Source organism: Oncorhynchus mykiss, chromosome 17 (assembly GCF_057628025.1).
Source record: "Oncorhynchus mykiss isolate SJ-2025 chromosome 17, ASM5762802v1, whole genome shotgun sequence".
Lineage (NCBI taxonomy): Eukaryota > Metazoa > Chordata > Actinopteri > Salmoniformes > Salmonidae > Oncorhynchus > Oncorhynchus mykiss.
In genome coordinates this window covers 48,522,091-48,545,054 of record NC_143038.1, presented here as the reverse complement: position 1 = coordinate 48,545,054, position 22,964 = coordinate 48,522,091, and the positions used below count along the sequence as shown (strand labels likewise).

At 44.8% G+C, this 22,964-nt stretch overlaps 1 protein-coding gene across 6 annotated transcripts in view; it reads left to right on the top strand.

The window, feature by feature from the left end:
• Positions 1-22,659, top strand: part of LOC110494392 (transcription factor SOX-13) — a 50,508-nt gene extending 27,849 nt beyond the window's left edge. For 3 of the 6 annotated variants that reach the window (XM_036950446.2, XM_090204300.1, XM_036950444.2), the window contains exons 2-14: positions 3,975-4,194; positions 4,397-4,511; positions 4,928-5,014; positions 5,204-5,376; positions 5,487-5,555; positions 5,670-5,784; positions 7,500-7,573; positions 9,731-9,893; positions 14,473-14,591; positions 15,444-15,549; positions 15,801-15,971; positions 19,396-19,612; positions 20,061-22,659. In XM_036950446.2, coding sequence (XP_036806341.2) covers positions 3,976-4,194; positions 4,397-4,511; positions 4,928-5,014; positions 5,204-5,376; positions 5,487-5,555; positions 5,670-5,784; positions 7,500-7,573; positions 9,731-9,893; positions 14,473-14,591; positions 15,444-15,549; positions 15,801-15,971; positions 19,396-19,612; positions 20,061-20,334 — 1,902 coding nt within the window. In that variant the 5' untranslated portion in view covers position 3,975 and the 3' untranslated portion in view covers positions 20,335-22,659. The remainder of the gene's footprint in view (positions 1-3,974; positions 4,195-4,396; positions 4,512-4,927; positions 5,015-5,203; positions 5,377-5,486; positions 5,556-5,669; positions 5,785-7,499; positions 7,574-9,730; positions 9,894-14,472; positions 14,592-15,443; positions 15,550-15,800; positions 15,972-19,395; positions 19,613-20,060) is intronic. The other 3 variants (XM_090204301.1, XM_090204302.1, XM_036950445.2) reach the window with 1 other exon arrangement.
• Positions 22,660-22,964: the final 305 nt, after the last annotated feature.

The window sequence follows — 22,964 nt, the reverse complement described above, 5'->3', positions numbered from 1 at the left end:
CTCATCTATGTACCTAATGGCAGTCAGGCTACCTCTGGCAAGCACATGGAGGGCTGTGCAGCCCCCCCAAAGAAATGCCACCCCACACCATGACTGACCCACCAGGATGTTGCAGGCAGCAGAACGTTCTCCACGGCGTCTCCAGACTCTGTCACGTCTGTCATGTGCTCAGTGTGAACCTGCTTTCATCTGTGAAGAGCAAAGGGTGCCAGTGGCGAATTTGCCGATCTTGGTGTTCTCTGGCAAATGCCAAATGTCCTGCACGGTGTTGGGCTGTAAGCACAACCCCCACCTGTGGACGTCGGGCCCTCATACCACCCTCATGGAGTCTGTTTCTGACCGTTTGAGCAGACACATGCACATTTGTGGCCTGCTGGAGGTCATTTTGCAGGGCTCTGGCAGTGCTCCTCCTGCTCCTCCTTGCACAAAGGCAGAGGTAGCGGTCCTGCTGCTGGGTTGTTGCCCTCCTACGGCCTCCTCCACGTCTCCTGATGTACTGGCCTGTCTCCTGGTAGCGCCGCCATGCTCTGGACACTACGCTGACAGACACAGCAAACCTTCTTGCCACATCTCGCATTGATGTGCCATCCTGGATGAGCTGCACTACCTGAGCCACTTGTGTGAGTTGTAGACTCCGTCTCATGCTACCACTAGAGTGAAAGCACCGCCAGCATTCAAAGTGACCAAAACATCAGCCAGGAAACAGAGCATATTGGGGGTGTCTTGCTAAATGCCTATAATTTCCACCTGTTGTCTATTCCATTTGCACAACAGCATGTGAAATGTATTGTCAATCAGTGTTGCTTCTTAAGTGGACAGTTTGATTTCACATTAGTGTGATTGACTTGGAGTTACATTGTGTTGTTTAAGTGTTCCCTTTATTTTTTTGAGCAGTGTATTTTGGGTGTATATACGCATAGATTGCATTTGGATACCTGATAGTGTTATTTGGGTGGTTAACTGTATTCTTCCTGACATTCCTGAGTTATTATTTTTATGTTGGATTATTATTATTTGTGTACTTGTTTTTGACATTTTTACTTCATTTTTCAGAGGTAGTAACATACACATTTAGCTGCACCCGCTATAACATATGCTAAACTGTGTAAGTGTTGATATTCAACTTATTCAAATCACACTTTGCAATTCACAAATCCACATCCACACAAGTTCCGCATGGATGCAGTTTGTTATAAACATGGAAGGTGTACATTTAACTTAGATTTGTGTGGAGAGCACTGATAAGCTGTGGAGGGCTGAGGTGAGGCGAGCCCAAGCATTGTCTGAGTTGTGACGCTACGGCATTGTTTAACTCTAAGATTAGATGTGTTGGACCCCAAACTCAGAAAACACACACACCTTAATGCATACCTGGCTGTCAGCAGGTCTATGACTCAGATTCTGGGCATGCCTTTGTGTTGGACACACAGGCAGAGCGGTGAGACACTCTCTCGCGTGCACACACACACACACACACACACACACACACACACACACACACACACACACACACACACACACACACGGGTGGCAGTCTAAAGCCACATGTGTCAGCTCTATAAGCCAACCACTTTGGAACACTGATGAGAATGCTGTCAAGAAGCCCAGGAATAACTTCCTGTGCTCCACAGCAGGATGCTGAATGCCACCAACACCCCCACAGGGAAACCTCATCACTCCTTAAACATAGGAACAGTAAAATGAACAGAGTGTTTGAGGTGAAGAAGAAAAGCTTGAGGTGTGTAGAGGAAAGGGATTTGAGTGGATTCTGAAGGTTGTTGCATGTTTGCCCATCCTCTAACCTAGTGGTTAAGGGGGTTTGGTCAGTAACCGAAAGGTCGCTGGTTCGACTCTGAGTCAGCAAGGTGGAAAAATCTGTCATTCTGCCCAGTAACCCCCAACAGCAACTGCTCCCATGATGTCGATTAAGGCACCCCCCTGATTCAGAGGGGTTGGGTTAAATACGGAAGACACAGTTCATCTCCACCCCCTCATATACACACCCTGGGACTGGTAATCTTCAGAACCCCCCCATATTATTTAAAAGGTTTTGGTGAATGGATTGGTTCACATCTCACTCACTCACTATAGCACTCACACACAGGTTTAGAGCCTTGGCCTCTGGAAGGCAGGTGGCTTTGTTAGAGACAGAATATGAGAGGGGGAACGGGGGGAGGAACTCTAATCACTATGCGCTCGGCAGAATGGTGGCGCTCTGCATTTTCCCCCGGTCCCGGAGTCGGTCGGCACATTCCGCTGGCATTGTTATCTGCACTGTTTCCTGCGGCCGCAGCTTTTGTCCGTCTTTTGCCCATTGTCCCGGCTTCCTTTGTTCCCTCCGTCTAACAATGGCTTTTTTCTCTCCCTTTATTTCTATATATGTGCACTTTTCGCCCTGTGTGTTCTGTTTGTTTTGTTCTCCTGTCTGGCGTGCTTTTCTTTCCTCCTGCAGCAGAGGTGGGGAAAAAACGCAGCTAAAGTCAGAGTTCATTAAGGTTCAGCCTCTCTCTCTCTCCGCTCTCTTAGCCTGTCCTTCACTCCATCTCTCTCTTTCACTCTTTCTCTCCATCTCTCGGTCTCTTTCTGTTCGTGTGTGTTTTGATGTGCAGAGTCTTCGCCTTGTCATGATGATTAACTTTCCCTGAGACCTACAATGTCTCCCAAACTAGAGGTTTGGTTTTCAAGGTCCAGTTGACTTGTGTTTGTGTGACATATTCACAGTATGTCCTTTGTTCCCTACGCAAAGCAGGGGTTTCTATACACGCACACAAAGCTCAGAGACCTAGAGATAGTCACGCCTGGAAAGCTAATGGTCACATTACAGAGAAAGGTGGTGTGTGTGTGTGTGTGTGTGATGCGCGGTTTGCGAACTTTACCAATGTCAACTAGATTGAATCCTTCCTTCTATCAATCTATTACATTATTCTGTTGAGCATGTGTTAATATAACGTTAGTCTTCTCGGGCAACATAATGACAAAAGAGAAGCTACATTTATCTAATTGTAGACAAGTTGATTAACACAGCCTACCAAACTGTCAGAAATTATAAGCAGAAACATATGTATATCAGGCCCCCCCAAAATATCCTGCATCCCCTGTCAAAAATTTGTGCTGTTGTGCAGTCACTCTGGTAAGGCTAGAGGCATGAGGGCAGAACAGCATTTGCGTTGCTTTCCCCCTACGTCAAATCAAATGTTATTTGCCACAAGGGCCGAATAAAACAGGGGTAGTCCTTACAGTGAAATGCTTACTTACAAGCCCTTAACCAACAATGCAGTTTTAAGAAAAATAAGTAAGTAAAAATAACAAATAATTAAAGAGCAGCAGTAAAATAACAGCAGTGAGGCTGTATACAGGGGGTATGGTACGGGTACAGAGTCAATGTGTGGGGGCACAGGTTAGTCCAGGTAATTGAGGTAATATGGACATGTAGGTTGAGTTAAAGTGACTATGCATAGATAATAAACAGAGAGTAGAAGTAGGGGGGGGGGGGGGGACAAAGCAAATAGTTTGAGTAGCCATTTGCAGAGTCTTATGGCTTGGGGTTAGAAGCTGTTAAGATCCTTTTGGACCTAGACTTGGGGCTCCGGTACCGCTTACGGTACCGGAGAAGAGAGAACAGTCTGAGTAGGGTAGCTGGAGTCTTTAACAATTTTTAGGGTCTTCCTCTGACACCGCCTGGTATAGAGGTCCTGGATGGCAGGAAGCTTGGCCCCAGTGATGTACTGGGCCGTACGCACTACGCTCTGTGCCTTGCGGTCGGAGGCCGAGCAGTTACCATACCAGGCAGTGATGCAACACTCGATGGTGCAGCTGTAGAACTTTTTCAGGATCTGAAGACCCATGACAAATCTTTTCAGTCTCCTGAGGGGGAATAGTCCATGTGAACAAGCCTATCTATTCACCTGAACGGTTCTTCTGCCCCCCGCCCCCTCACACCACTATTTTTATTTTCCCGCCCATTTTCCTCCCAGAATGGTGGAGCCCAGTCCCCCAGCGCTGCATCTCCATGCCAGCGGTGATGTCAGCATGGTGGGCGTCAGTGTGAAGTTGGAGGAGTCTGGAGGAGAAGGGGGAGGAGCCCACACCAGGGCAGAGCAGCTCTCCTCTCCTGCCTGTGATTGGTCAGGACATCAGCCAATGGAACGACCGGAGTCTAGACAGCTGACTCCTCCCCTCTCCCGCTCACCCTCAGTAATAAACTTATCCCATTTTAATTTTAATGTTTAAACAATCTTTTTTAAAAGTGTATCCAGGTCTGCTTCCCAATCCCACTAGTCCTTGCCTATAGGCACTTGTGCAGATCTGGTTGTACTATGTTTATCACAGACAAGCTAGCTACAGTTTGTTAGCTATATGATTGTGTTCTTACAATGTTTTCCCCTGTCCTTGGTAGGAGGGCTCTCCTGGTAAGGAACAGCTTCTCAGACAGAGTCCTGTTGGGATGAAGGGGGGCAGCAGGGGGTACAACCATCGACCAGAGGGACACATGCACCCCACTGTCAGCGAAGGTATGGCAAACCTACACCTCGTCTGCGCCCCAGTGTAATCTGTTTCTGATCATCACTTTGCTCTATAGAGATCTCTCCTGTACATTGATAGAGGTGAAGGTGTTGAGTTTTTTTTTTACAATGCATCCCATTTAGACTCTGAGAAGGCCAGAAGAGTTTGCCTTAGCTCTGTGTGCTCATGTTTGTGCTCCTGTTCATTGGCTACAGAATTGCATTACATTTCCCTTGGCTGTTTTTATTTTTAAAGAGAAAGTACACAAAGTACCTTTCTATTGGAATCCTTACAAAGTAGCAGACCTTGAAATTTGAACTACTGCATTGATTCATACACGTACACAATCTAATTCCATTGTTCATACAATATGGTGGCTGAACAACAACAAGTAACACATCTTTGTCCTGTTTCCTGTTGGCAGTCATGCCCACCATAGAGAAGCTTCTGAGTGTGGACTGGAGGGAGAAATTTCTGGACAAAAGCCCCCTGGGAGGCAACCACCTGAAAGGTGAGCTTTTACCCCTAACCCTTCACCTTTTACCTCTCACCCATCAGTGCTTTGTCCTTCCGGTCTCTCCACCTGTCTGTCAGTCTCTGCTTGCCTGCCCGTCTGCTTCCTATATCTAATTGTGTCTCTATGTATAATCATGTTTGTACTCCTTTCTCTTTCTTGTTCTCTCTCCTCCTTCCTTCCCAGGCACTCCAGAGTCTCTGGCAGAGAAGGAGCTGCAGTTGTTATTGATGATCAACCAGCTGGGTGGTCTGAGGGAGCAGCTGCTGGGAGCCCACTCTGAGCAGAGGAACATGGCTGCCTTGCTGCTGGAGAAACAACAGCAGCAGATGGAGCTGGCCAGACAGCAGCAGGAACAGGTGATCCTGACCTCTGACCCCTGGCACAACTCACACACTCTGACCCCCAAACCATAACATTGACCATAACCTGAGTGTACCTGGACTAAGCTTTGTGTGGTTAATTCCAGATTGCCAAACAGCAGCAGCAGTTGATCCAGCAGCAGCACAAAATCAACCTGCTTCAGCAACAGATCCAGGTGAGATGAGACCTCTACAAATGACATGCTATTTTCATAACAAGAATTTAGAAGTAACTTTGGGGTAACTCTGAGTGTGACTGACCTTGTGCCCTCTGTCTGACCTGGTCTCAGCAGGTTAACATGCCCTACGTGATGATCCCAGCCTTCCACCCCAACACCCAGCAACTCCCTGTCACTGCCGACAACCAGATGACCATGCCTCTGCAGCCAATCCCCTGCAAGCCAGGTGAGTCACACCCGCTCTAGCTTTTTTGCTCGGTGTGGATGTTGCCTGTAATCCATGGCTTCTGGTTGGGATATGTATGTACGGTCACTGTGGGGACGACGTTGTTGATGCACTTATTGATGAAGCCGGTGACTGAGGTGGTATACTCCTCAATGCCTTTGGATGAATCCCGGAACATATTGCAGTCTGTTCTAGCAAACCAGTCCTGTAGTGTAGCATCCGCGTCATCTGACCACTTCCGTATTGAGCGAGTCACTGGTACTTCCTGCCTAAGTTTTTACTTGTAAGCAGGATTCAGGAGGATATAATTTTGGTCAGATTTGCCAAATGGAGGGTGAGGGAGAGCTTTGTAAAGGTAGTCTAGAGTTATTATTATTATTTTTTTTTTAAATTCTCAGGTTGCACATGTGACATGCTGGTAGAAATTAGGTCAAACGGATTTAAGTTTGTCTGCATTAAAGTCCCCGGCCACTAGGAGCACCTCTTCTGGATGAGCATTTTCTTGTTTGCTTATGGCCTTCTACAGCTCGTTGAGTGCGGTCTTAGTGCCAACATCGGTTTGTGTTGGTAAATAGATGGCTACGAAAAAATACATAAACTTTCTTGGTAGATAGTGTGGTCTACAGCTTATCATGAGGTACTCAGGCGAGCAATACCTCGAGACTTCCTTAATATTAGACATTGCGCACCAGCTGTTATTGCCAAACAGACCCCCACCCCTCATCTTACCAGACGGAGCTGTTCTGTCCTGCCGATGCACAAAACCCAGCCAACTGTATATTATCCATGTCGTCGTTCAGCCACGACTCGGTGAAGCATAAGATATTATAGTTTTTAATGTCCCGTTGTTAAGAGAGTCTCGAACGGAGATCATCCAGTTTATTCTCCAGTGATTACACGTTGGCCAATAGAACGGATGGTGAAGGCGGGTTAACCACTCACCGACAAATTCTTACAAGGCACCCCGATCACCGCCTCTTGTATTTCCGTCTTTTCTTCACGTGAATGATGGCGATTTAGGCCTGGTCTCGGAGGGGCTGTAAATCCTTTGCGTCGGACTCATTAAAGATAAAATCTTCGTCCAGTTTGATGTGAGTAATCGCTGTTCTGATATCCTCAAAGCTCATTTCAGTCACAAGAGACATTAGCAGCAACATTATGTACAAAATAAGTGTCAAACGATGTGAAAACACACCAAATAGCACAATTGGTTAGGATGGCTCCAGTAAAACGGCAGCCATCCTCTCCATTAATTCCAAGGCCCCGCTGCAGTGCTTCCAAAAAAGGAGGGTAGATTGGGGCCCATTGGTGGGCTGTGACATGGTTTAGATTACTCACTGGTTCATTATAAACACTCAATCCTCTCATACACTATGAAAACAAAAAAGTAACATGTTGACATCAAGTGATCTCTGCAGACTTTTAATGTATCATCAATGTCAATCTGAAACAACAAAACAATGGTAAATGTAGCACCTCTGTTTTGTTTCTCTTGTTGCTATGTACTGTATAAGTTGCTATAGAAGTAGCAGCAGTCCCTTTCAGATTGTATTGTGGTCAGTAACCTCAGTCAAACCCCCTTTTCCCCTGCTCATACACTTCAATCTGTGGTGGAGTCGGCATGATGATAGTACAGATAATGTCTAGATGTTATTGATTCTGTTCCCTTCTGACAGAGATTGTGAAGCTTTCATCTCCCCCTTCTTATTTTGCAGTGGACTATCCCATGCAGCTGCTGCAGAACTCTCACTCCACCCCTGTGAAAAGGCCCAGTGGTACCTTCCGTCAGGTAGTGCTTTTCATCTATTACTATACTAAAACTATACTATACTGTACAGTAAGACCTTTTCCAGATGGAATAAAATAAGGTGAATTGGAATTGGTGTCAATAAAGACAGGTTAATGTTGTTTCTGTGCTTTATACAGTGCATTCGGAAAGTATTCAGAACCTTGACTTTTACATTTTGTTACTTTACGGCCTTATTATAAAATGGATTAAATAGTTTTTTTCCCCCTCATCAATCTACACACAATACCCCATAATGACAAAGCAAAAACTGTTTTTTTTAGACATTTTTGCAAATTTAATAAATATTAAAAACGGATATCACATTTACATAGGTATTCAGACACTTTACTCAGTACTTTGTTGAAGCGCTGTTAAAGGAATTATATTCCTATTTAAAAGCACCTTTGGCAGCGATTAGAGCCTTGAGTCTTCTTGGGTATGATGCTACAAGCTTGTCACACTTGTATTTGGAGAGTTTCTCCCGTTCTTCTCTGCAGATCCTCTCAGGCTCTGTAAGGTTGGATGGGGAGCGTCGCTGCACAGCTATTTTCAGGTCAAGATGTTCGATCGGGTTCAAGTCTGGCTGGGCCACTCAAGGACATTCAGAGACTTGTTCCGAAGCCACTCTGACGTTGTCTTGGCTGTGTGCTTAGGGTCGTTGTGCTGTTAGGTGAACCTTCATCCCAGTCTGAGGTCCTGAGCGCTCCGGAGTAGGTTTTCGTCAATGATCTCTCTTTACTTTGCTCCGTTGATCCTGACTAGTTTCCCAGTCCTTGCCGCTGAAAAACATCCCCATAGCATGATGCTGCCACCACCATGCTTTACCGTAGGGATGGTGCCAGGTTTCATTCAGGCGTGACACTTTGCATTCAGGCCAATGAGTTCAATCTTGGTTTCATCAGACCTGAGATCATTTTTTTCTCTCTCTTTGGGGCCATGGACTCGTGCTGCTTACGCCAAACCCTGAATTGCTCAGTTTGACTGGGTGGCCAGCTCTAGGAGGAGTCTCGGTGGTTCCAAACTTCTAAGAATGTTGGAGACACCTATGTTCTTGGGGATCGTCAACTGCAGACATGTTTTTTGGCACCCTTCGCCAAATCTTTTCCTCGACACAATCTTGTCTCGGAGCTCTACAGACAATTCCTTCGACCTCATGGCTTGGATTTTGCTCTGGCATGCACTGTCAACTGTGGGACATTTTATATAGACAGGTGTGTGCCAAATCATGTCCAATCAATTAAATTTACCACAGGTGGACTCCAATCACGTTGTAGAAACATTTCATGGATGATCAATGGAAATCTGAACTAAATTTCAAGTCTCATAGCAAAGCGTTTGCAAAAATGTTTTTGGTTTGTCATTATGGGGTATTGTGTGTAGATTCTTTCAGATTTTTTTTTTTCCTCATCAATTTTAGAACAAGGCTGTAACGTAACAACATTTGAAAAAAGTGAAGGGGTCTGAATACTTTCCGAATGCACTGCACCTAACAGCTGCAACCGTTGCACAGGTTACATGCCTAATACAGCACTATAGTACATGGATATTTGTATTTTGATAAGCATGTCATGTTTTTGGTAAAGGCCTGAGGTATGTATGTACCTAAGAAGCCATCTCTCTTAATACTACAGATACAGGCTGGGAGATCTTTGAAAAATGCTGTCAAAACAATGCACTCCAAATGAACAATGCATGTTTCTGGTATCTGGGACAGTGAACAACTGAACAAATACACCACACCCTGTTCACAGTTGTGTGTGTGTGTGTGTGTATGTGTGTGTGTGCCTTTGCGTGCACAATGCAGTCATGCTCTGTCTGCACTGTTGCACAAGTGGAAAAGGGCATCACGTAAATCACTAGACAATCACTAAACAAAAGAAAGACCGGAGAGAGAAAGCACAGACAAAAGAAAGGCTAGACTAAAGAAACACTACAGTGGTGTGAAAGGAAAGCTGTGACACACCAAATCTGTCATTCATAACCCTAACACACACACCCACCCCATACATGGGTGTGTTTTTTTAATTACTTTGATGAGAATTGGAAGTTGTGTGTGCGTTTATATTGACTGAACTAAGCAGTGTATTCGGAATGTGTTTTTTTGTGTTGGGCTGACACACCACTAATTGTCTACTCTTTTGTCTTTCATCCCCTTAGGAAGCCAGCCAGCCTCTGAATCTGACCTCCAAGCCCAAGGGGATGGACATGGGGAAGAGCCCCAGCCCACAGATCTTTGAGCTGGGCTCGCTGACTCTTCAGGGTGGGTACAGACCCAGGGACAACCATAGAGACAGCCCTTCACGGCCTGCACTTAACCTAGGTCAGTATACACACACATACATTACATGCAAAAGTTTGGGGTCACTTAGAAATGTCCTTCTTTTTGAAAGAAGCACACATTTTTTGTCCATTTAAAATAACATAATCATCACAGCATTTTTTTGTGCTGTTCTGTGAAGGGAGTAGTACACAGCGGTTGTACGAGATCTTCAGTCTCTTGGCAATTTCTCACATGGAATAGCCTTCATTTCTCAGAACAAGAATAGACTGACGAGTTTCAGAAGAAAGTTCTTTGTTTCTGGCCATTTTGAGCCTGTAAATGAACCCAGACATGCTGATGCTCCAGATACTCAACTAGTGTAAAGAAGGCCAGTTTTATTGCTTCTTTAATCAGAACAACAGTTTTAAGCTGTGCACATGATTACAAAGGGGTTTTCTAATGATCAATTAGCCTTTTAAAATGATAAACTTGGATTAGCTAACACAACGTGCCATTGGAACACAGGAGTGATGGTTGCTGATAATGGGCCTCTGTACTCCTATGTAGATATTCCATTAAAAATCTGCCGTTTCCAGCTACAATAGTCATTTACAACATTAACAATGTCTACACTGTATTTCTGATCAATTTCATGTTATTTTAATGGACATTTTTTTACATTTTCTTTCAACAACGAGGACATTTCTAAGTGACCTCAAACTTTTTAAAATGGTAGTGCGCACACACACGCCGGCCAGTTTGTTAGGTACATGAAAATGCTACACATGGTTCACTCCTACAGACAGTCACAAGGCCGTAACTTGCCATATAAAGTAAACAAATCGGCATCGAGGCATCCGGTTACTGTTTGATTGAACATTAGAATGGGCAAAACGAGTGACCTAAGCATCCGGTTACTGTTTGATTGAACATTAGAATGGGCAAAACGAGTGACCTAAGCATCCGGTTACTGTTTGATTGAACATTAGAATGGGCAAAACGAGTGACCTAAGCATCCGGTTACTGTTTGATTGAACATTAGAATGGGCAAAACGAGTGACCTAAGCATCCGGTTACTGTTTGATTGAACATTAGAATGGGCAAAACGAGTGACCTAAGCAACCGGTTACTGTTTGATTGAACATTAGAATGGGCAAAACGAGTGACCTAAGCATCCGGTTACTGTTTGATTGAACATTAGAATGGGCAAAACGAGTGACCTAAGCAACCGGTTACTGTTTGATTGAACATTAGAATGGGCAAAACGAGTGACCTAAGCAACCGGTTACTGTTTGATTGAACATTAGAATGGGCAAAACGAGTGACCTAAGCATCCGGTTACTGTTTGATTGAACATTAGAATGGGCAAAACGAGTGACCTAAGCAACCGGTTACTGTTTGATTGAACATTAGAATGGGCAAAACGAGTGACCTAAGCATCCGGTTACTGTTTGATTGAACATTAGAATGGGCAAAACGAGTGACCTAAGCATCCGGTTACTGTTTGATTGAACATTAGAATGGGCAAAACGAGTGACCTAAGCAACCGGTTACTGTTTGATTGAACATTAGAATGGGCAAAACGAGTGACCTAAGCATCCGGTTACTGTTTGATTGAACATTAGAATGGGCAAAACGAGTGACCTAAGCATCCGGTTACTGTTTGATTGAACATTAGAATGGGCAAAACGAGTGACCTAAGCATCCGGTTACTGTTTGATTGAACATTAGAATGGGCAAAACGAGTGACCTAAGCATCCGGTTACTGTTTGATTGAACATTAGAATGGGCAAAACGAGTGACCTAAGCAACCGGTTACTGTTTGATTGAACATTAGAATGGGCAAAACGAGTGACCTAAGCATCCGGTTACTGTTTGATTGAACATTAGAATGGGCAAAACGAGTGACCTAAGCATCCGGTTACTGTTTGATTGAACATTAGAATGGGCAAAACGAGTGACCTAAGCAACCGGTTACTGTTTGATTGAACATTAGAATGGGCAAAACGAGTGACCTAAGCATCCGGTTACTGTTTGATTGAACATTAGAATGGGCAAAACGAGTGACCTAAGCATCCGGTTACTGTTTGATTGAACATTAGAATGGGCAAAACGAGTGACCTAAGCATCCGGTTACTCTTTGATTGAACATTAGAATGGGCAAAACGAGTGACCTAAGCATCCGGTTACTGTTTGATTGAACATTAGAATGGGCAAAACGAGTGACCTAAGCAACCGGTTACTGTTTGATTGAACATTAGAATGGGCAAAACGAGTGACCTAAGCATCCGGTTACTCTTTGATTGAACATTAGAATGGGCAAAACGAGTGACCTAAGCATCCGGTTACTGTTTGATTGAACATTAGAATGGGCAAAACGAGTGACCTAAGCATCCGGTTACTGTTTGATTGAACATTAGAATGGGCAAAACGAGTGACCTAAGCATCCGGTTACTGTTTGATTGAACATTAGAATGGGCAAAACGAGTGACCTAAGCATCCGGTTACTGTTTGATTGAACATTAGAATGGGCAAAACGAGTGACCTAAGCAACCGGTTACTGTTTGATTGAACATTAGAATGGGCAAAACGAGTGACCTAAGCATCCGGTTACTGTTTGATTGAACATTAGAATGGGCAAAACGAGTGACCTAAGCAACCGGTTACTGTTTGATTGAACATTAGAATGGGCAAAACGAGTGACCTAAGCAACCGGTTACTGTTTGATTGAACATTAGAATGGGCAAAACGAGTGACCTAAGCATCCGGTTACTGTTTGATTGAACATTAGAATGGGCAAAACGAGTGACCTAAGCATCCGGTTACTGTTTGATTGAACATTAGAATGGGCAAAACGAGTGACCTAAGCATCCGGTTACTGTTTGATTGAACATTAGAATGGGCAAAACGAGTGACCTAAGCAACCGGTTACTGTTTGATTGAACATTAGAATGGGCAAAACGAGTGACCTAAGCATCCGGTTACTGTTTGATTGAACATTAGAATGGGCAAAACGAGTGACCTAAGCATCCGGTTACTGTTTGATTGAACATTAGAATGGGCAAAACGAGTGACCTAAGCATCCGGTTACTGTTTGATTGAACATTAGAATGGGCAAAACGAGTGACCTAAGCATCCGGTTACTGTTTGATTGAACATTAGAATGGGCAAAACGAGTGACCTAAGCATCCGGTTACTGTTTGATTGAACATTAGAATGGACAAAACGAGTGACCTAAGCATCCGGTTACTGTTTGATTGAACATTAGAATGGGCAAAACGAGTGACCTAAGCATCCGGTTACTGTTTGATTGAACATTAGAATGGGCAAAACGAGTGACCTAAGCATCCGGTTACTGTTTGATTGAACATTAGAATGGGCAAAACGAGTGACCTAAGCATCCGGTTACTGTTTGATTGAACATTAGAATGGGCAAAACGAGTGACCTAAGCAACCGGTTACTGTTTGATTGAACATTAGAATGGGCAAAACGAGTGACCTAAGCATCCGGTTACTGTTTGATTGAACATTAGAATGGGCAAAACGAGTGACCTAAGCAACCGGTTACTGTTTGATTGAACATTAGAATGGGCAAAACGAGTGACCTAAGCAACTGAGTCTGTTATGATCGTCGATGAAAGGCACGCCATTTCCAGTATCTTAAACTGTCAACCTACTGGGCTTTTCACGCGCCAAAAGGTTTACCAAGAATGGTGTGACAAACAAAAAACACACTGTCATGGGCAGTCCTGTGGGCGAAAACCGCTAGTTGATGAGAGAGGTTGAAAGAGAATGGCAAGAATCGTGCAAGCTAACAGGCGGGCCACAAACAGACAAATAACGGTGCAGTATAACAGTAGTGTGCAGAATGGCATCTCGGAATGCACAACTTGGCGGTCCTTCTCGGGGATGGGCTATTGCAGCAGACGACCACACCGGGTTCCACTCATATCAGCTAGAAACAAGAAGAAGCGGCTCCAGACGCGATCACCAACACTGGACAATTGAGGAGTGAAAAAACATTGCCTGGTCCAACGAATCCTGGTTCCTGTTGCGTTCCTGTTGCATCATACTGATGGCCGAGTCAGGATTTGGAGTAAGCAGCATGAGTCCATCCATGGTCCCATCCTGCCTGGTGTCAACTGTACAGGCTGGTGGTGTATTGGTGTGGGGAATGTTTTCCTGGCACCCCTTAGGTCTTTTGACACCAATTGAGCAATATTTGAAAGTCACACCTTGTAGAATCCACTCCCCGAATAATTCAGGTTGTTCTGGAGGCAAAGAGGGGTTACGGGCCGGTACTAGATGGGTGTACCTAATTAACTGCCTTTATGTATACGCACACACACGCCTACCTCCGCTCATGCCATTCCTCAGCTTCAGACATGTCAACACCCTGACTGTGTGTGTGTGTGGTGAGAAAACCTGTTCCTCCTTTGACTTCAGGGCTTGTGCGCTACCATCCCCGTTTCCTCTCAGATGCAATAGGTTGTACTCCGATACTTTGACTCACTTTTATATTGACATTTGCAACCCGTTGTCGGTGCCCTGCCTATTTGAGCTTTTAATGACAATTTTTCCCTGATTTTTTTTTTTCTTTCTTTTTTTCTGTCACTCACTCACTCACTCACACTCACAGGTTTCCTGGGAGAGGGGGATGTGGTGACCCAGGCCATCCACGATGCCCAGCAGCTGCTGTGGAGTCATGGGCCGGGCGGAAGAGAGAGGGAGCGAGAGAGAGACTGCACTGCCAGGATGGTAAGCCATTGTCTAAAGTCACTCTCTCCTGTCACACACGCAGGCTTAGGGTCGTGGGTGGGTTCAGGGCCAGGTTTAGGGTTACAGGGATCCGTGGTCTCACAGTGGCTGTTATAGACTGGAGAATGTCTCAGCTACACACACACACACACACACACACACACACACACACACTGAGAAAGTCTCAGCCATGTCCTCAAGCAGGAACAACAGCTGCTGTAAACTCATAACAGTGTTCTTATAAACACTGGTGATGACTCACCTTTCTCCTTTGTCCACTGTAACACACCGCTCCCCTCCTCTCCGCCTTCTCTCTCTCCTCCTCCTTTTCTCTCCAGAGTCATAGATACAGTGTTCGGCCATGTGTGTTTGAAATGTAGACTTTTCATGGACTCCACAGTGGCACCAAAATCTCCAAGACAAGTCCCATCTTCAGCAGTGACAATGTCATGTGGAGCATTTGGTGCCATCATAGAGGAGAGTCCTTATGTCTTTCACCCCTCCGCCATCCTCTCTTTCCTGCCCTCAGGTTGAAAACACAATTCTCTCCTCCTCATCCCTCTATTTCCTGCTTTTGCGTTTCCACCCCTGCTTTCAAACACCGGCTGACATGAGAAACCTCTCCCTGCTCAGCCAGAAAGAGTGCTGTCCAACACACACACACACACACACACACACACACACACAGAGAGAGAGACGGATAATGATAAATGCTCTCTTCAGACCTCTTTTTATTTTTTATGGCCACAACATTCAAATTTGTGTTCCCATGTGGGTACAGGTGTAGGCCTGTGTCTGTCAGGTGTGTGTGTGTGTGTGTGTGTGTGTATAACTCTCTCTGTCTCTGTGTAGGAGCATAAGGAGTCTGGTCGCAGCGACAGGCTGCCACACCAAGACCGGGGAGAGAACAGACAAACCCGCCAAACCAACGAGGACCACCACAGCAGTGACTCTGAGGGTAGGCCCTCCAAAACTGCCTGATCAAAAATAACATGTGGTTTAGATGGTAGAGGGCAAGCATCATAGTAAGTCTAGAGCTTAAATGTGTTCTCCTTTCCTTTATCTACACTGATCTGAACACACAGAGCAGGGGAAAGCAACATGGAGGATTTCTTGTCCAGTATTTGTTTTCACCTTTCCTGTTCTTTTACCAGTGAACTTGAAGGAAAGTAGATTTGTTGTTGGCCACTGACTGTCTCCCTCCTGCAGGCCCCCTGTCTGCTCCTGGTGTGGGATTGTTTGCAGAGGTTCGCAGTCCCCCCTCCTCCGTCCACATCAAGAGGCCCATGAACGCCTTCATGGTCTGGGCCAAAGACGAGAGGCGACGTATACTACAGGCCTTCCCTGACATGCACAACTCCTCCATCAGCAAGATACTGGGTGAGCATGGACACACACACACACACACACGGGACATAAAGCATGCACTAATTGGGATTAATAGAGTCGTATGAAATTGAATTGACATGCAAAACACACACATGCTGTCAGTCAATGAGCACTGTGATTGTGTGTTTGTGTATAGTCTTTGTATAAATATTGTTTGTGTGTGTGTGTGTATCTATTCCGGGTGTGTCACCTCCTGTAGTCCTGGCACAGAGGGGACAAGCGAGGGCACGATCTGCCACCTGCTTCCCCCGGTGACAGGAACCCCCCCGCCCACACACACACACACACACACACACACAAATACAGCCACGCACCCCTTTCCTCTGACCAAACACTCACATTCCATTCCATTGTGGAGCACTGGAGACACTCATGCTATCCCTCTCCTCTCCTCTCCTCGTCCTCTCCTCGTCCTCTCCTCGTCCTCTCCCTCTCCCTCTCCCTCTCCCTCTTCTCTTCCTCTCCTCTCCTCCCTCCCTCCCTCCTCGTCCCCTCCTCCCCATCGAACGTAGTTCAGCTAACTCCTTTCTCTGGAAGTCTGTGTCCAACTGGTTTCAAGTCTTAATGTCACGAGCACAAGTGCAGTGGAATGTCTTTCTTGCCAGCTCTAAACCCAACAATACTGTAATACATATCAATGTAGTAGTAAAAATAACAGAAGGTAGAACAAAAAACATACGAGAAATAAAATTAGAAATGAGAAGAACAGGAGAAAGTAAGAAGCTATATACAGGGTCAGTATCCAACATTATATTTACAATGTGCAGGGATACTGGAGTGATGGAGGTAGATACAGTTGAAGTCAGAAGTTTACATACACCTTAGCCAAATACATTTAAACTCAGTTTTTCACAATTCCTAACATTTCATCCTAGCATAAATTCCCTGTCTTAGGTCAGTTAGGATCACCACTTTTATTTTAAGAATGTGAAATGTCAGAATAATAGTAGAGTGATTTATTTCAGATTTTATTTCTTTCATCACATTCTCAGTGGGGCAGAAGTTTACATACACTCAATTCGTATTTGGTATCATTGCCTTTAAATTGTTTAACTTGGGTCAAATGTTTCAGGTAGCCTTTCACAAGCTTCCCACAATAAGTTGGGTGAATTTTGGCCCATTCCTCATGACAGAGCTGGTGAAACCGAGTCAGGTTTGTAGGCCTCCTTGCTCACACACGCTTTTTCAGTTCTGCCCACATATTTTCTATGGGATTGAGGTCAGGGCTTTGTGATGGCCACTCCAATACCTTGACTTTGTTGTCCTTAAGCCTTTTTGCCACAACTTTGGAAGTGTGCCTGAGGTCAATGTCCATTTGGAAGACCCATTTGCGACCAAGCTTTAACTTCCTGACTGATGTCGCTTAATATATCCACCAAATGTTTCTTCCTCATGATACCATCTATTTTGTGAAGTACACCAGTCCCTCCTGCAGCAAAGCACCCTCACAACATGATGCTGCCACCCCCATGCTTCACGGTTGGGATGGTGTTCTTCGGCTTGCAAGTCTCCCCCTTTTTCCTCCAAACATAACGATGGTCATTATGGCCAAACAGTTCTATTTTTGTTCCATCAGACCAGAGGACGTTTCTCCAAGAAGTATGATCTTTGTCTCCATGTGCAGTTGCAAACAGTAGTCTGGCTTTTTTATGGCGGTTATGGAGCAGTGGCTTCTTCCTTGCTGTGTGGCCTTTCGGGTTATGTCGATATAGGACTTGTTTTACTGTGGATACAGATACTTTTGTACCTGTTTCCTCCAGCATCTTCACAAGGTCCTTTGTTGTTCTGGGATTGATTTGCACTTTTCGCACCAAAGTACGATAATCTCTAGGAGACAGAACACGTCTCCTTCCTGAGCGGTATGACGGCTGCGTGGTCCCATGGTGTTTATACTTGCGTACTATTGTTTGTTCAGATGAACATGGTACCTTCAGGCGTTTGGAAATTGCTCCCAAGGATGAACCAGACTTGTGGAGGTCTACAATTTATTTTCTGAGGTCTTGGCTTATTTCTTTTGATTTTCCCATGATGTCAAGCAAAGAGGCACTGAGTTGAAGGTAGGCCTTGAAATACATCCACAGGTACACCTCCAATTGACTCAAATTATGTAAATGAGACTATCAGAAGCCATTTACATAATTTTCTGGAATTTTCCAAGCTGTACAGTCGTGGCCAAAAGTTTTGAGAATGACACAAATATTAATTTTCACAAAGTCTGCTGCCTCAGTTTGTATGATGGCAATTTGCATACACTCCAGAATGTTATGAAGAGTGATCAGATGAATTGCAATTAATTGCAAAGTCCCTCTTTGCCATGCAAAAAAATATCTAAAGACACTGAAGCAGCAAACTTTGTGGAAATGAATATTTGTCATTCACAAAACCTTTGGCCACAACTGTTTGAAGGCACAGTCAACTTGGTGTATGTAAACTTCTGACCCACTGGAATTGTGATACAGTGAATTATATGTGAAATAATCTGTCTGTAAACAATTGTTGGAAAAATGACTTGTGTCATGCACAAAGTAGATGTCCTAACCGACTTGCCAAAACTATAGTTTGGTAACAAGAAATTTGTGGAGTGGTTGAAAAATGAGTTTTAATGACTCCAATCTGTGTATGTAAATTTACGACTTCAACTGTATGTTAGGTGACAGGGATACTGGAGTGATGGAGGTAGATATGTATAGGGGTAAGGTGACTAGGCATCAGGATATATGATAAACAGATAAAAAGCAGCGTATATGATGATTGTGTGTGAGTGTGCATAGATGGAGCAAAAAAACTAACTTACAAGGGTCAACTCACTGGTAAATAGCTAACGGCTACAGTCTTATTTATGGCTTGGGCATAGAATCTGTTCCGGAACCTGTTGGTATCAGACCAAATGCACCCGTACTGCTTGCCATGCAGAAGCAGAGAGAACAGTCTATGGCTTGGTTGGTTGCTGTCTTTAATGATTTTCCGGGCATTCCTTTCACACCGCCTGATATAAAGGTCATGGATGGCAGGGAGCTTGGCCCCAGTGATGTACTGGGCTGTCCGCACCACCCTCTGTAGTGCCAAGCGATAGAGGGCGGTGCTGTTGCCATACCAAGCAGTGATGCAGCTGTAGAACTTTTTGAGGATTTGAGGGCCAATGCCAAACCTTTTCAACCTCTGAGGGGGAAGAAGTTCTGTCTCGCTTTCGTCACAACTGTGCACACGTGTGTGGACCATTTTAAGTCCTTAGTGATTTGGACACAGAGGAACTTGAAGCTCTCGACCCACTCCAATGCATCCCCGTCTCCAATGCAGCCCCTCCCCCCCTTTCCTAACTAGGAAAAGCCCATGTATTCTTGTACAGAAAGTCCTCTGTTCTTTAGTCTGACATTGTCTCTCTCTCTGTTTTGTCTGTGTCCCTCCTTCCCTCCAGGAACTAGATGGAAGTCTATGTCTAACCAGGAGAAGCAGCCCTACTATGAGGAGCAGGCCAGGCTGAGCCGACAGCACCTGGAGCGTTACCCCGACTACAAATACAAGCCCCGCCCCAAACGCACCTGCATCGTCGAGGGGCGGAGACTCAGGGTGGGCGAGTACAAAGCCATGATGAAGAGCAGGAGACAGGAGCAGAGAGGGGCATACACACACAGGTAACACACACTGGAGATGATGATCTGTTAGAGATTGGCTCTGATAGTGAAGAGAACCTGAGTTGATATTATGCAGAGAGCTCTTAGCGAAACAAACTCTGCTCTAGTCCCTCGTGCTTTTTCTGTAAGAACACAAACAAACCCACTGTGGTTAAATATAAATGCAGGCCTACAGCTGGTTATGTCTTCTCTCATAGACAACAATAGAGCAGAGTTTTATTCACTATGACTGTAAAACTGCTCTTGAGTAACAGCAGCTTCGAGGGGTTTGTTCTCTTCAGTCCAGTCCTCTTCTCTGGGTATGGACATGTCCTGAGACATGGTGGTAGACTCCTACATACAACCATGCCTCAGGGCAAACACCTATCCAGTCCTTTCAGATTTAGACAAGGATTTGGGAATTGTTGTACATTCCAGCACCAACGTCCCGTCTCTGTCTGTCTTCCAGTCAATCAGAGCCGCAGAAGCTGCACTACGCCCCAGGCGAGGGCCAATACCCAGGCGGCGGTGGAACGGTCTCCATGCCGACGGTGCCATTCCACCCCGCGCTATTGGAGCACTACCTGCCACGAGGGTTGGAGGCTCCGCCTCCTCGCAGAATTGACGGGCAGATCACACCCACTCCCCTCCACAGAGAGAGGGAGAGACCACCGTACAGCGAGGGGGAGGAGAGTGACAGAGGAGAGAGGAGTGAGGGAGAGCTAGTTCTCCTCACTGACTGACTGAGTGGGAGGGAGTGAGAGAGGGAGAGATTTTAATAGGGATAAAGGAGTAAGGGAGAGCTAGTTCTCCTCACTGACTGAGTGGGAGGGAGAGAGGAAGGGAGAGTTTTTAATAGGGATAAAGGAGTAAGGGAGAGCTAGTTCTCCTCACTGACTGACTGAGTGGAAGGGAGGGAGAGAGAGAGGGAGAGTTTTTAATAGGGATAAAGGAGTAAGGGAGAGCTAGTTCTCCTCACTGACTGACTGAGTGGAAGGGAGAGAGAGAGGGAGAGTTTTTAATAGGGATAAAGGAGTAAGGGAGAGCTAGTTCTCCTTACTGACTGATTGAGTGGGAGAGAGTTTTTAATAGGGATAAAGGAGTAAGGGAGAGCTAGTTCTCCTCACTGACTGACTGAGTGGAAGGGAGAGAGAGAGAGGGAGAGTTTAATAGGGATAAAGGAGTAAGGGAGAGCTAGTTCTCATTGACTGACTGAGAGGAAGGGAGGGAGGGACAGAGAGAAAGGAGTGTGTGTGTGTAGACAACTGAATGAAAAGGTGTGTGTGTGTGATGAAGGGGATCTTGGTCCACATCAAGTGTGTCAGAGTTCAACGGTTATATCTTAGCCATCTGATATGACCATGTCAGCAGAGCCCATGACATGTTAGGGTTAGTAGGAGACAGTTGTTTGTTACGACGTTAAAGGTGTCTGACAGCTGAATCTAAAAGATCATTGGTCATGAATCATAGATTGGTCTGTCCATGTTGCTCGTAATAAAGGAACATTCACAATGTGGAATGAGTTGAGGTACACTGGATTAGACTACTGTCACCAATGATGTTTCCCCTAAACACACATCTATTATTTCTAGACCATATCCTTAAAAATATTAGGGCCAGGGTATGAAACATCTGATCTCTCCCTAACGACATGTATCAGTAATCTGATCTGATTTTGATTCTGACGGAGAGTGCTGCCCTCTGCTGTTTGGGATGGGCACAGCACCATGAAATATCCCGATCGCTAGAAAGTAAGATTTTTTAAAACATTTTTTATTACCAATATTTACAGATGACCTAGTCTGTGGTGATAGAGGTTGAATAACCCCCATTAATAGCATAGGTAATGAGATGCACTCTGTCAGAATGCACTTTCACTGAACCCTCATCTCCTTTCCAAACAGACTCAGGCTGCACCAAAGTAGTCTAAAGTATAAACTTGTCTCCTTATATCCTCTCCTTCATATGCACTGACAACAAAACAGGACAAGGCATTATGTGGGATTCCTTGTGCGAGAGTTTTTCACTTGTCAAGTTCTTTCACATCGGTGCAGGTGGAGTAAAGGAAGCCACTTTAGACTATCAGGGTGCACCCAGTGTTTCAGTTTTTGCACTTGCGATAGTAGTTGATCAGCAGTGACATCTAGTGTAATGAGGAGGAATGTCTAAGGAATCTCCCTCCAAGCCCTTATTCTAGATTGATCTCATCCTTCTCTGTTCTCTAGTTGTGTACAAGCTGTATGTGATGTGTGCATAATGTCTTTCAATCAATTTATTTTGAACGCGGGTTTACAATGTACTTGTCACAGAATGTTATACAAATGTTCTGTAAAATGTGTGTTTCTTTGAGTGTGCGTGTGGGTATTGAACGCAAAGGTTGGCCTGAACCCTTTGTCTGTGTATTCTGACACCCTGGCCTCTTGTCTTGACCACAGCTGTTGCTCTGTCCATGTACTGCAGTTTGTCTTTGAGCACAGCTGTTGCTCTGTCCATGTACTGCAGTTTGCCTTGACACAACAGTGCTCCATCTCAATAGTCTTAATGTCGCTTTGTCTCCATCTGCGCTGACCTGAAAGAACTGGACAGGTGAAATGAAGGTTTTCAAATCAGTGTAGATGGAGGAGAAAAACAGAATAGGAATCCATTTGACTGTTGGGATACAGCCTTCATCACAATGTACTGGACAGAAGAGGTCAGATTTGTGGTGTAATCGTATTGTTAACTGAGGCAGGCCTGTGGTTAGTTGCTGTTACACTGTTGTAAAGCATTTGGTGAGCAGGATGAAGTGGCCACTGATCTATGGTCAGTTTTACATCTTTGCCTATAATGTTAAGGACAACTTCAACCCAGAGCCAAGGGGATGGCACTGTATAGAGAAACATGTTTATCTAATTATGACAGAAACCCAGAAGAGAACTGTCACCTGTTGTCACCCCTGCTGTTGTAAATATAGATAGATTTTATTTTGTTTATAAGAGCCTATGTAATTTAAAGGTGTACCTTTTCTGTATGTTTTCTAAGTTGTGGTTTTGTTTTTTGGAAAATAATAAATTTGGTTGTTTATCTTTTCTGTGTGTTCAGCTGCAATCACATGCTCCTATATCCCCACAGGAGTGCAGTCCAATAATGACTTACCATACTGACTGAGGTTACCAAGGTGAATTTCCACCCCCAGTCCTCATGGTAACGATATTTAGGACCTTACATAAACAGTTGCTTATCAGCTGGGCCTATAGTGAAACTAGAAGGCAAATACACGGTCATAAATCATATATTACTGACCAAATGCATAGAAGTCAACTCCTATAGAAATGCAATGGCAGTGATAGGTCACATCATGTCATCAGTGTATTAGGATGTGTTTTAGATATCT